This window comes from Cornus florida, unplaced genomic scaffold (genome assembly GCF_030987335.1).
Source record: "Cornus florida cultivar Cherokee Brave unplaced genomic scaffold, ASM3098733v1 CherokeeBrave_3.0.0_Hap2_Chr03, whole genome shotgun sequence".
Lineage (NCBI taxonomy): Eukaryota > Viridiplantae > Streptophyta > Magnoliopsida > Cornales > Cornaceae > Cornus > Cornus florida.
The window spans coordinates 2,365,837-2,378,264 of record NW_026775573.1 but is presented as its reverse complement, the minus strand read 5'-3'; the positions used below and the strand labels follow the sequence as shown (position 1 = coordinate 2,378,264).

At 33.9% G+C, this 12,428-nt stretch overlaps 1 protein-coding gene across 1 annotated transcript; it reads left to right on the top strand.

The window, feature by feature from the left end:
- Positions 1-429: 429 nt before the first annotated feature.
- On the top strand, positions 430-6,504 carry LOC132300938 (uncharacterized). Its single transcript, XM_059798243.1, has 6 exons — positions 430-541; positions 2,511-3,039; positions 3,741-3,933; positions 4,867-4,931; positions 5,024-5,234; positions 5,835-6,504. Exons 1-6 carry the CDS (start codon positions 430-432, stop codon positions 6,177-6,179), a joined length of 1,455 nt encoding a protein of 484 aa, XP_059654226.1. The 3' UTR covers positions 6,180-6,504.
- The last annotated feature ends 5,924 nt before the right edge of the window (positions 6,505-12,428 follow it).

The following is a 12,428-nucleotide window of genomic DNA, read 5'->3' as shown; positions in this document are numbered from 1 at the left end:
ATTTGTTATATATGGTAGAATGTTTGTGTCTTTATTCAATTTATTACTGTGCACATATGGCATGCACATTAAATCTGGAACTGTTGGCTAAAACAATTAATTCAATCTCCCCAAAATATGATTTTTTTTTTATTTCTTTATTAATTTAATTAATTAATTAATTTTTTTATTTTTTTATTTTTTTTAAATGAGAACAGGGCAAATGTAACACTACAAAGAGGTTTTTTCTGGTTGACATGATTATAGGCTAGTCTTGAGTTTGGAACAAACTCAAGGTCAAAGAAGCAAAAAGTCTTCCACCAAATGTTCTAACAATTAGTGAGTATTTTGAGATGCTCTGGAATTCATTCATATTTGGAAGTGACTATTTTATCTGGAGGTGGTTGTGAAGAATAAAGAGTAGCAGATCATGAGAGAACATGTACAAATATGTCCAAGAACAATCACACAGGCTCTCAAGAAAGGGATTATAACAACTGCTTCTCTGGTTCTGATTATCTTGTTCGTCGGTGCTGTTATTGCCACCAGTTGGATTCATGTTGTAAGTCTCTTGGACTCGTTTTATTCGCGATTCTTCTTTGTCTCTGCTCGTATCCTATTATTTGCACTTTTTCGATCTAAGTTGCAATACTATAAAAATTAGTGACATTTCAAGTTACATCATGCCATGATCATATAAAAATGTGCTGTCATGCCACAAAGGATTTGTGAAAAACCTTAGTAGTTCTCTTTATGACCTCTTCTTCCTAGTCTAGTGATGTTGTAAGTCTCTTGGACTCGTTTTATTCGCGATTCTTCTTTGTCTTTGCTCACATCCTACTATTTGCACTTTTTCAATTTAAGTTGCAATATGATAAAAAATTAATGACATTTAAAGTTACATCATGCCATGATCATATAAAAATGTGTTGTCCTACCACAAAGGATTTTTGAAAAACCTTAGTAGTTCTCTTTATGCCCTCTTCTTCCTAATATAGTGATGTTTTAAGTTTCTTGGACTCGTTTTATTCGCAATTCTTTTTTGTCTTTCCTCATATCATATTATTTGCACTTTTTTTATTTAAGTTGCAATATCATAAAAATTAGTGACATTTCAAGTTACATCATGCCATGATCATATAAAAATGTGTTGTATAGTGATTTGTGAAACACCTTAGTAGTTCTCTTTATGCCCTCTTCTTCCTAGTCTAGTGATGTTGTAAGTCTCTTGGATTCATTTTATTCGTGAGTCTTCTTTATCTTTTCTCATATCGTATTTTTTGCAGTTTGGATTTAAGTTGCTATAAGATTAAAATTAGTGACATGTCAAATTATAACATCATGCCATGATCGTATAAAAATGTGCTGTCATGTCACAAAGGATATGTGAATAACCTTAATGTTGCAAGTCTCTTGGACTCATTTTATTTGTTATTCTTCTTTATCTTTGCTCGTATCCTATTATTTGCACTTTTGATTAAGCTGCTATAAGATAAAATTTAGTGACATTTCAAATTATAAAATCATGCCATGATCATATAAAAATGTGCTATCATATCACAAAGGATATGTGAATAACCGTAATGTTTCAAGTCTCTTGGACTCATTTTATTTGTTGTTCTTCTTTATCTTTGCTCGTATCCTATTATTTGCACTTTTGATTTAAGCTGCTATAAGATAAAATTTAGTGACATTTCAAGTTATATCATGCCATGATATAAAAATGTGCTGTCATATGACAAAGGATTCAGAAAAAACCTTAATGTTTCACTTCTCTTGGAGTCGTTTTATTTGTGATTCTTCTTTATTTTTGCTTGTATCCTATTATGTTCACTTTCGATTAAGTTGCTATAACATGCCATAATATAAAAATGTTCTGTCATATCACAAAGGATTTGTGAACAAACTTGTTGGTTCGCTTTACGCCCTCTTCTTCCTATAGTGATGCGTAAGGATGTCAATCTAGGTCAGCTAGCTTCGGAAATGGGTAGTTTAATGCTGTGTTCTAAGAAATTTCCATTTTTTTTTTTTTTTTGGAATAACTTGTAACTTTACATGAATTAGGAGCATTAGGAATAAAGTTATTAACCTGGCTTATGAAATGCTCGTAACAATTAATATCATTCCTCGGCTATAAGTTACAATTGCAGTTTCAAAATTTTGAATTTCTTACATTGTATATTTTGATTTTGTATATATAATATATACCTATGATTTCCTTATTGTTGCTACTGCACATTGCATATATTGACGTTGCTATCTTAATCATTAGAATAAAGAGTTCAGTAATCTTTCAGTTTTCACCTTCTAACTATTAATTGACATTCAGAAACCATACTTGTAAAAGGAAATCACACACGCACACAAACACACTCTCTATGAATTCATATTTTAGAATTTCAAACAAATTGGATGCGCAAAAATGGCTTTTGGTGATTATGGGAATGTCTTCGTTTCAACTTGGAACCAATTCTGATCATGGAAGTATGTTTCTTTTGATTATTGGTCTATGTTCCAGTCTATTTTTACAGGTGGTTCATTTGGGAAGGATTTTTTCACATTCGTTACACAATCAAAGAGAATCAAGTACCCAATTATATGTGCTTCACCAAACACATCACAAATGTGCCCATCAACTTATCCAACAACATATGAGGTTGAGGATTCGTCAGCTGAGTCATGTCCAGAATACTTTCAGTGGATCCACGAAGATCTAAAGCCATGGAGGAATACAGGAATTACAAGGGCGATGCTTGAGAGATCAAAAACTATTGCAGATATTAGAATAGTGATAGTAAATGGAACAGTTTACATTGAGAAGTATCGCGAAGTTTATGAAACAAGAGATGTGTTTACAGTATGGGGGGTGTTGCAGCTGCTAAGGTTGTACCCGGGGAAGATACCGGACTTGGATTTGATGTTTCAGTGCAATGACAAGCCCAATATCAAGAAAAATGACTACAGGGGAGTGAATGCAACTAAGACACCACCATTGTTTCATTACTGTGGAGATGAATCTACGTTGGATATTGTTTTCCCGGATTGGTCCTTCTGGGGTTGGTAAGGCCTTCTTTAACCTCAATTGAATTAGACTGATGTTTTATAAGCACTGCTCTTATCATGACTTATTCACCTTTGAAACTTTAATCTTGTTTTTGAGTTGGGAAGAAATCCGATTTGAAATATGTGCAAAAGTTTCTGGTCAAGTCATCATTGGAACTGGTGTTAAAAGGGCTTAAACTAGTGTGAGTCTTTGCATCAAGTTTAGGGTGATTTTTTTCATATGACAGTATGTTCTAAGTTTTTAAACTTGATACCATCTTTACTTTTTATAAATGAAGAACGAACAATTTAGGGTATTGTCAAGGAAAAAAGAAAAAGAAAAAAGTGTAGGCGTTGCAAGAAAGCAAGGGGACATGAGCCAGTTAAGTTGATATCAAGTCTTTTTGGTCTGTGCAATGACATTTATACTTGTAATGATGTACTATTGGCTCAGGAGGATTACATCTAATGTGACTTGAATGTTTAATTAACTTTCAATCTAATTAATCAGAATAGGCATTGGCTTGAATTTTTACACCAAATTATTCATTTTCTTGGAATTATATAAAAAAATAAATAAAACCAACTTATGCGTTGTGTGTCTAATCCGTTATTCGGCCAACTTACCAGTTTAAACAAATGGAATTTTGAAACTGCTATCCACTCTCCGTTAGAAGTTCAACATTTTGTAGTAACCAATCTCTGATTTGGTCTTGCAGGCCTGAGATCAACATAAGGCCATGGACGACTTTGAAGATCGACCTGGAAAATGGGAACAGTAGGATCCAATGGGAGGAGAGGGAACCATATGCTTACTGGAAAGGAAATGTAGAAGTAAGTAAAATAAGATCTCAGCTCCTCAAGTGCAATGCCACAAGCAGACAGAATTGGAATGCTCGAATATATAACGTGGTAAAGAATTCTTCTTTGACATACTTTTTTTTGGAGTGGTTAGCAGGGACGGAGCCAATGAAGGCCTGGGGGGCACCTGCCCCCCTGAGTTGGCCAGCAACCTATAATATATGTGGTAATTTTTTTAAAAATTTCCATATATATGAAAAAATTTATATAGTGTCCCCCTCAAATTTGTAGTTCCTAAAATTATATTTGTATTTTTTCTTTTACTTTTCACATTCCTTAAGTTTCTTTAGTAGAATTTCTCTTCCTCAATTGAAACTTTTTAACTATTTCCTATTAAAGTTCTTTCATTTTTCTTTCCTTTTATATTTGAACAATTTTCTTCTTCTTTGTCTTCTTGAATTTTATAGTTGTTATATATATATATGTGTGTGTGTGTGTGTACTCCGTATTGTTTTTTTTGGCAGTGTGCCCCCCCTCACTTGAAATCCTGGCTCTGTCACTGGTGGTTAGCACATTGATTTAAGATTATCCGAGCAAAATTTATGTAACAATTAGCCTGAGAATGAACAATTTATATAAATAACAATTTCCCACAGTCCTTGTGTTGTTGTTGTAATGAGTCCCATCCTGTTTTGCATAGCATGAAGTGAATTCAACTACGAAGATTTGGTGGCATGGTGCTTAAAAATTTTTATACTAGTGTCAATGACTTTACTTTCGAAAGAAGATTTATTTATTTTTTATTTAATTGCTACTGAAAAGATACGAAAAGGGTCTTTGTATCATCTTCATCCTTGCCTTTGTATGAAAATCTTTAAATAATGCCCAAATAATTTGCTTTAATTCCTTCAGAAATGGACTGTGTTGGTCTGTTAATAATCCCAAAAATATGATTCAGAAGTTCTAGTGACTTTGAGTGAAATTATTTTTCTTATTAATCAATTTGGTACCAAAAAAGGATGTTGATAGCTCACTATATGGCAGGCTTGGAAAAAAGAATCCTTGTCGAGATTCAATAATACAAAGTTAGAAGAGCAGTGCACTCATAGGTAGGTAATTGAATTTTTTACTTCATTCTCAACTTCCTTTTCCTTTTCATGTATTTCATCACATTATTTTTTTTTTGGATCAATCCATGTAGATACAAGATCTATGTTGAAGGAGTTGCATGGTCTGTCAGCGAAAAATACATTCTAGCCTGTGATTCTATGAGTCTGCTTATAACCCCTCACTACTACGATTTCTATACGAGAAGTTTACTGCCAATGATTCACTACTGGCCGATCAAGGAGAACCACATGTGCAGATCTATCAAATATGCCGTTAATTGGGGAAACAAACATATGGAAGAGGTACTGTCTCTCTGTTGCTTGCCCTACTCATATGAGAAGTGAAATTTTATTCAAAACTCTGTTATATGCATATATATGAAAGCATAAAGTCTTAGACTAAGTTATTTCCATTTCAACTTAACTGACTCATATCTTTCGAAAAAAAAACTTAACTGACTTATCAATCATGAGGGCACATTATCCTAAAACTAGACTAGTGTACCCTTTTTTTCCGGAAGGTTTAAAAAAAAACAGGGTTTTCATGTCAATGCAATTAGAGTTTTGATGTCAAGTGTATTAGAGTTTTCATGTCAATGCCATTATATTTAAACTTGAAGAAGTTTTAACTGGAAACTGAAATGTTGAAGTGAAAATGTATTTTGTAAGGTTACTTAGAAGTATGGATTATGGAATTAAACAGAGGATCACTGCCTAGTCAGAAAAGATTGAGCTCAGATATGCCAAATAAATCCTAATATGGTGTTATGCATGGAAAATCTAATCACGCATCTGAAAAAACTAACTAATATACATATGTAAATATGTGCGAATTCATATGAAATTTTCGTTGCACAAACTATTCTAGTTACTTTTCTTTAAAACTTCATGGTGACTTAACAGGCACAAGAGATTGGAAAGGCAGGGAGCAAATATATTCAAGAGAACCTAAGGATGGAGCATGTGTATGACTACATGTTCCATTTGTTAAATGCATACGCAGCGCTCCAGAAATATAAAGTGACTATACCTCCACGAGCGATGAAAATTTGCTCGGAGACAATGGCTTGTAAAGTGAGAGGGATGGAGAGGAAGTTTAAGTTGGAATCCTTGGTGAGTTCTCCTGCAGAGAGAAACCCTTGCACAATGCCTCCTCCCTTCGATCCTCCTACTCTTAGATCTTTTCTCCAGAGAAAAGCAAATTTGACGAAGAAAGTGGAGATGTTGGAAGCAAATGGGGAAATCTAACTACATGAAAACCTATCAAACAAGACATATATTTTGATCTTTCTCTGTGCTCTCTGATTATGATCCACTCAGTTCTCGATAACGGAATTCAAAGTGTGCTGCCCTTGTTGATCACTGCCAACCAAAAAGTGCATCCAAGTGAAGGTTTACAGATTTTGTTTTTTTTTTTTGGGTTTCTGAACAATTGAGCTAAATAGCTTAGTCATGTATATCATTTAAAGCTTGGATGCTGATTATCTCTGATTAGCTTAGTCATGTATACCTTATTATTCATACAAGCTGCAATTTTCAGTTTCTGAGAGTTCTCTAAATTAAATTTATTTGATTTTTCTCTTTTGAATTTCATCTACAATAAGATTGTGCACATCAGGTCATCTAGATCTGGTTTTGGGAGAATATTTAGACATATCTTAAATCAGGAAACCACTTTAGAACACACACAAACACAGTAAATACAATATAGTGCTTGCAACAAAAAAATATGCCTTTGTAGTGCTGGTTCAGATAAACTGGAATCCACATTCATATAAAACTTTTTGAAGAAAAAAAATTAAGCTACTTAACAAACGAAATCTGTTCCATCACCTACAATATATTCTAATTGATCATTCAACGACTTCAACCTCACCACGCGAAAATGGTGATGATGTCCTACTCCTGGAACCGCAACGGCATGAACTTGGCCCGTAATTGTCATGTATACTAAGTTTCCAAACAGTGCACTGTTTCCCACAATAAATAGGAACATTTCCAAATGAAGCCGACCCTGCCAGAAATCCAGTTGATGCTCCCATTGATGCTCAACCAAATCAACGATCCCGGCAACATCATTTGTTGACACGATTTTGATATAGATCCAGTTGGCCAAGCCAGGCTGAAAATAAATATTAGAATTAAGAAACAAACCAAATAAAATAATTAAAAATTAAAAATTAAAATATTTATATGAGAAAGAGAAAATCCCAATCATCTTTTGGGTCCGAGCAAGGGCGTATCCAGGATTTCTCAGTGGGGTGGGCTAAATCAAAATATATGCAAGTCTAAGTATGAAGTTAGAAACACACACACACACATATATATATATATATGTCAGATATTTGATTAGCAAAGTAAGTTATAAATATATAATATTAATTATTGTCTATGTCTGTAACTTTGAGTGCATATCTCCATTTCATTGTTGTACACTTCCTAGATCCGATGCATGAAACAAACCAAAAACTCACAACCCTATGGTTGGTTCACAGTTTTCATACACTTTTGTGCCCCCAACCTTATATCTTTCTCTACAAGTCCATATCTATAGAAGTCTCCAATACCAATATTAGTCAAGACGCTAAGAGAGCTTATTTTGTCCTAAGTTGGGTAATTCTTAATGGTGGACTCTATTCTTTGCTATTTCAGTTTCAACATTTCAAAAGCTCTGTCAATATTCAAACTGATAAAGTTAAATAAAATTGCATAGAGTTTTCTTTTTCTTTTTCACAGATAAAACTACGGTTTAGAGAGATGAAAAAGAAGAGAGCCCAAGTAGATGAATCATATAAGGGTGCACAAAAGAACCGTGGAACTGGAACCGTGAGAACCAGAGCCGAATTTTCAGTTCTCACGGTTCTAATTCCGATTCCTAAAATAAGGAACCGTTGAGACCAGTTCTGGTTCTGGTCTCAGAGTTCGGTTTTAGAACCGAACCGATATATATATATTATATATAATTATACTTGTGGGCTACTAGTACTGGGTTGTGGGCTGTGCCGCTATGGGATGTGGAGTATGGGTTGTGCCGTTGTAAGATCTGCTCAAATAATCAATTATTTTTTCAGATTTCAGATTATCAATTATTCAATTGATTCAATTTATCAGATATTGGATAAAATATTAAAAATTAAAATCACAAATTTTGTCTATCAAAACTCAAAACCTAAACCTAAGTTTACCTAACCTCTCAAACTCACTCTGCTGCTTCGCCTCCCCTCCTCGCCTCTCCTCTCAGCCTCTCGGGCCTTTCATGTAATACCCCTAGTTTTGAAAGGGATATAATCGGAATTTTATTATTTATTTTATTGTTTTCAGTATTTATTTTATTATTTTTAAGTGCTTATGTGGCTATGTGTGGCATTTGAATGACGGGTTATTTGAATTGATTTGTGGATTTAAATAGATTGTTTTCTTTACTTGTATTTTTAATTGATTTAATTGATAAATTGTTATTTAATTGACTTGTCTGATTATTTCTTTGTATGTTTGTTTTCTTTAATTAAATTAAATAGTTTTTAATTGTGTAAATGTTTTATTGGTTTTTGAATGGAATTAATTGGATTAATGGAATATTCCTAGTTGTAATGAAAAATAGGGTTTAGTCTCTTACTATCTCACGCCGACTAAACTGGGCCTCAATTAGGTATCTATGGTGGATTAAGATTAGGCTTAGGGTTTTGATTAGTGCCTATATATATATACGGTAGTATGTCTTCAAAAAAGGTTGAGAACCCTATATACGTACAGTGTTGATAGAGAGAGAAATAGAGAGAGTAACAGAGAGTTACAAGGAGAATTACAGAGAGAGATAAAGGGAGAAAGTCTAGGGTTTTGCCTTAGGCTAGGGCTGAACCAAGGAGGAGGAGGAGGAGCAGAGGTTGGCTTGTGGGTAAAACCAAGAGCAACAGAGGTGGAACAGTCGTCGGAGATTTCATCGGAAAATTCAGAGACGGTTAAGGCAAGTTCTATTCTCTCTCTATCCCTTTGTCCTGTGTTCTGTGCATACCTAGATGTCTCTAGGATTTTAATTGAATTTTAATCTAATCTGGCATGCGAAATATATGTCAAGTTGATTATCAGTATATATATGGTTGTTTAAAACAATTCTTGAATGACTTGTGTGTTTGGTTTATTTTAAGCTTACAGATTGGTTCTGTTTTAATGAATGATTTAATTCGTATTGTTATAAACAAGGGATTAGGATGTCAAGGAATATATATAGGATGGTTAAGATCAGTTTTGATTATCTGCATATGTTCTAGTATTACCTGTAGTTATGTCTGCAAATCGAAGATCAAGTTGTATGTTAACGCATAAGGAATCGGTAGAGGTTTTAAATCACTGTAATAAATTTCAATTGTCGAACCAAACCATTGGGATGCTATTTGGTATTAATAAGACCCTTAGGATCAGTTTTAAAAACCAACTGAAGGGTAGAAAGTGGCCGGGGTCGAAACAGATCATCGGAAACGAAGAAGGAAGCGGAACAGTGGGCTTTCCCTTTTTGGAGGCAGCTCCAAAATGTTTTGGAGGCGGCTCCAAACACTTTGAGCCTGCTCCAAAAGTTTTTGGAGCCGGCTCAATGTTGGTTTGAGCCTGCTCTATTTTTTTTTTTAGAGCAGGCTCTTTCAATTTTGATGCATACTGTAAGTTTTCAGAAACTGTTTAGGCTCTTGGGGTTTCTGAATAGTTTTAAAACGTTAATTGGGGTTTCAATAATTAATTTAGGATGTAATTAAGGTCTTGTATTGCATAAAGGAACTGAATTGTTAGAATTAATTTTAGCAATTTCTTGGGCAATATTATGATTTTAAAACTTACTTATATGCATGATAGAGTTATTGTTTTATTAAAACTGATATATTCATGCTCTGGATGTTAGTCGTTGAACTGTTAAACAATACATGGTTTAACTCGTGGATTTGAATTGTTGAACCTTTAAACATCTTTCTGCAATTATTTGGGTTATAGTTTGGACTTAGATTGCTGAACTAATACTTAGGTTCTGTTAATCTAATTAGATGTTGGCCTAGAATTAATTATATATATTTTCTGTCAATTACTTGGATGGATGCTGGATAATTAACTTGATGAACTATTAAATCTTATTTTGTTAGTTACATGGATGGATTCTGGATTATAGATGATGAACTATTTAAATTCTATTTATTATCTATTTGGATTATATGGATGTGTTTGATGTACTGCATAAAATGTTGCATCATTTACGGATCATATGCATGGTATGTACCGGTATGGGATGGTGACATACGGAGGGACGGATTAGATCAAAACACTAATTCTAACCCATTCATATATACGGAATGGATTAACTAAAACAGTTAAATCCTACATGGTTTCATGTCCTGTCAACTAAAATAGTTGAACGATATATTGGATGGTTGTTTATATTTTCTGTTAATAGGAAGGATAGGGATTTAATTAAAATATTTAAATCCTAATTATATGTTGTGTTTTGGCAACGAATAGTTGACCGGCTCAACATTGTATTTGGAAGGAACTTATATATATAATTGGAATAGGGATTTAATTAAAACACTTAAATCCTAATTTTATGTCGTGTCATGGCAACGAATCAGTTGAGCGGCATTACATTGGTTTGGATGGGAATTTATATATATAAATTATGGTACCGCGATCTGAGCTTGAGTCTCATAGTCGACGGTTAAGGTGCGTATATGCAGTAGGATGCGTAGCTAGCTATGTTGGTTGAGGTATACCCTGTTAGGCTTAGGTAGTCATGCCCACTCAGGTGCGTATTGCATGTTACCTTCTATTCAGGTTGAGACCCTCAGCATAGTTAGTGAGAGTCCTGTAGTGTGGATATATATTTATCTATTACAGACTATATAGATATGATTGAGACGTCTAGGATGTATCTGCGTATCGGGTCTCTGTTTGGATTGTAGTTAGGATAGAACTTGTTCGTGGGCCTGACCCACTATTATTTTTCAGGTAACGGACGGTTCCAGGTCTTAGAGCTTGTTCGTGCTGAGCAGAGACGACTACTCATTCTACCGACGATGTAGGGGGTTCTTCATGGTTTAGCAGTGGACTTCTTTTTAGTTGTTCGCTTTCCAGTATTGGCTTTTGATTAGGGGTCCACCAGATGGATTCCCGAGTTGTATTATAATTGGAGAAGTTGGATGTAACAGACTAGTTCTTATTTATAAGATTTATTCTAAAGTTTTTAATAAAGGATTTTCATTTAGTTTCTTTTCAGTAAAATTTTTTTCATTCCTATTTTCTATATTGTATTATGTGTTCGTTAATTGCTAATTGATTTGATATCCTAGGGTAATCGGGCGTGAGCCTGGTCAACCCGTATCCGGAAATCCGGGGGTATCACATTTCACTATCTCAAGTCTCAACTAATCAACTCACTAGTCTCTACTTTCTATCTTCTCAGAACTCAGAAGTCTTTATCTTCTCAGATCACACTCGCGACTCTCGCGGCGCCGACTTGCCTCTGATTCAGTGATTCGTGGATTCGGTCGGATCGGTCTCTGTCTTCTCTTATAGATCTTTGGCTTCCGGTCTCAGTTTGGTAGGTATTTTAGATCTGACAAATTTTCTTTATATTTCATGATCATCCATAACAACGTTGTTTTATTTACCTTTTCCTTTCAAACTTAAGTTGTTTTGTTCCATAATAATTTATTTTTGTTTGTTAATTTAATTAATCACTTTGTCTTTGGTTATATATAACTCCATGAATGCATATATTGTTTTCTTTACTTATTTTTTCTTTTCTTTTTGGGTAAATAATTTTCTTTAGTTTTTTGTTTATATATAGATATATGTAATTATTTTAAAAGGTTGACAAAGGTGGGGAAGATGCTTTCTGTGTGAGCAGCTACAATGGAGGAGTCATTAATGTTGCTGATGATGCTACATAATGGACTATTAGAATTTCATATCAACTATTAGTGAATGATGTTGGATTGTTGAATGTTCAATCAGTTTTTTTAATTTTTTTGTAATTCTAATGGAGTAACTGAATTTCTGGGATGTAATATTTTTATATTGTGTGTTTTTTATTTATGTTTTTATTTTTGTTATTGTATTTGTATTTTTTTAAAAGGGAAATTAAAATAATATTGAAAAAGTCAGCTTGGTCAACGGTTCCACTGTCCACGATTCCGGTTCCATTTATTAGGAACAGTTCAGACCAATTCCGGTTCCAACCGTGTGCACCCCACCCCTAGAATCAAGTTACACCATTGTTTCAGAATTTCAAGAACTGAAAAATCGTGTGTGAAGTGACCAAAGATTCTTGTAACTAAAAGAATTAGACACGTTAACATCAACATAAATTTCCTTCAACTCTAAATTTCCTTCAACATTAGAGTCAACGTTAACATCAACATTAGAGTTAACGTTGACATCAACATCCTTATAACGTTGACATTAACATCCTCATCTAGAATCACGTAATCCTCTTACATAGATATACATTTGATTAGGATA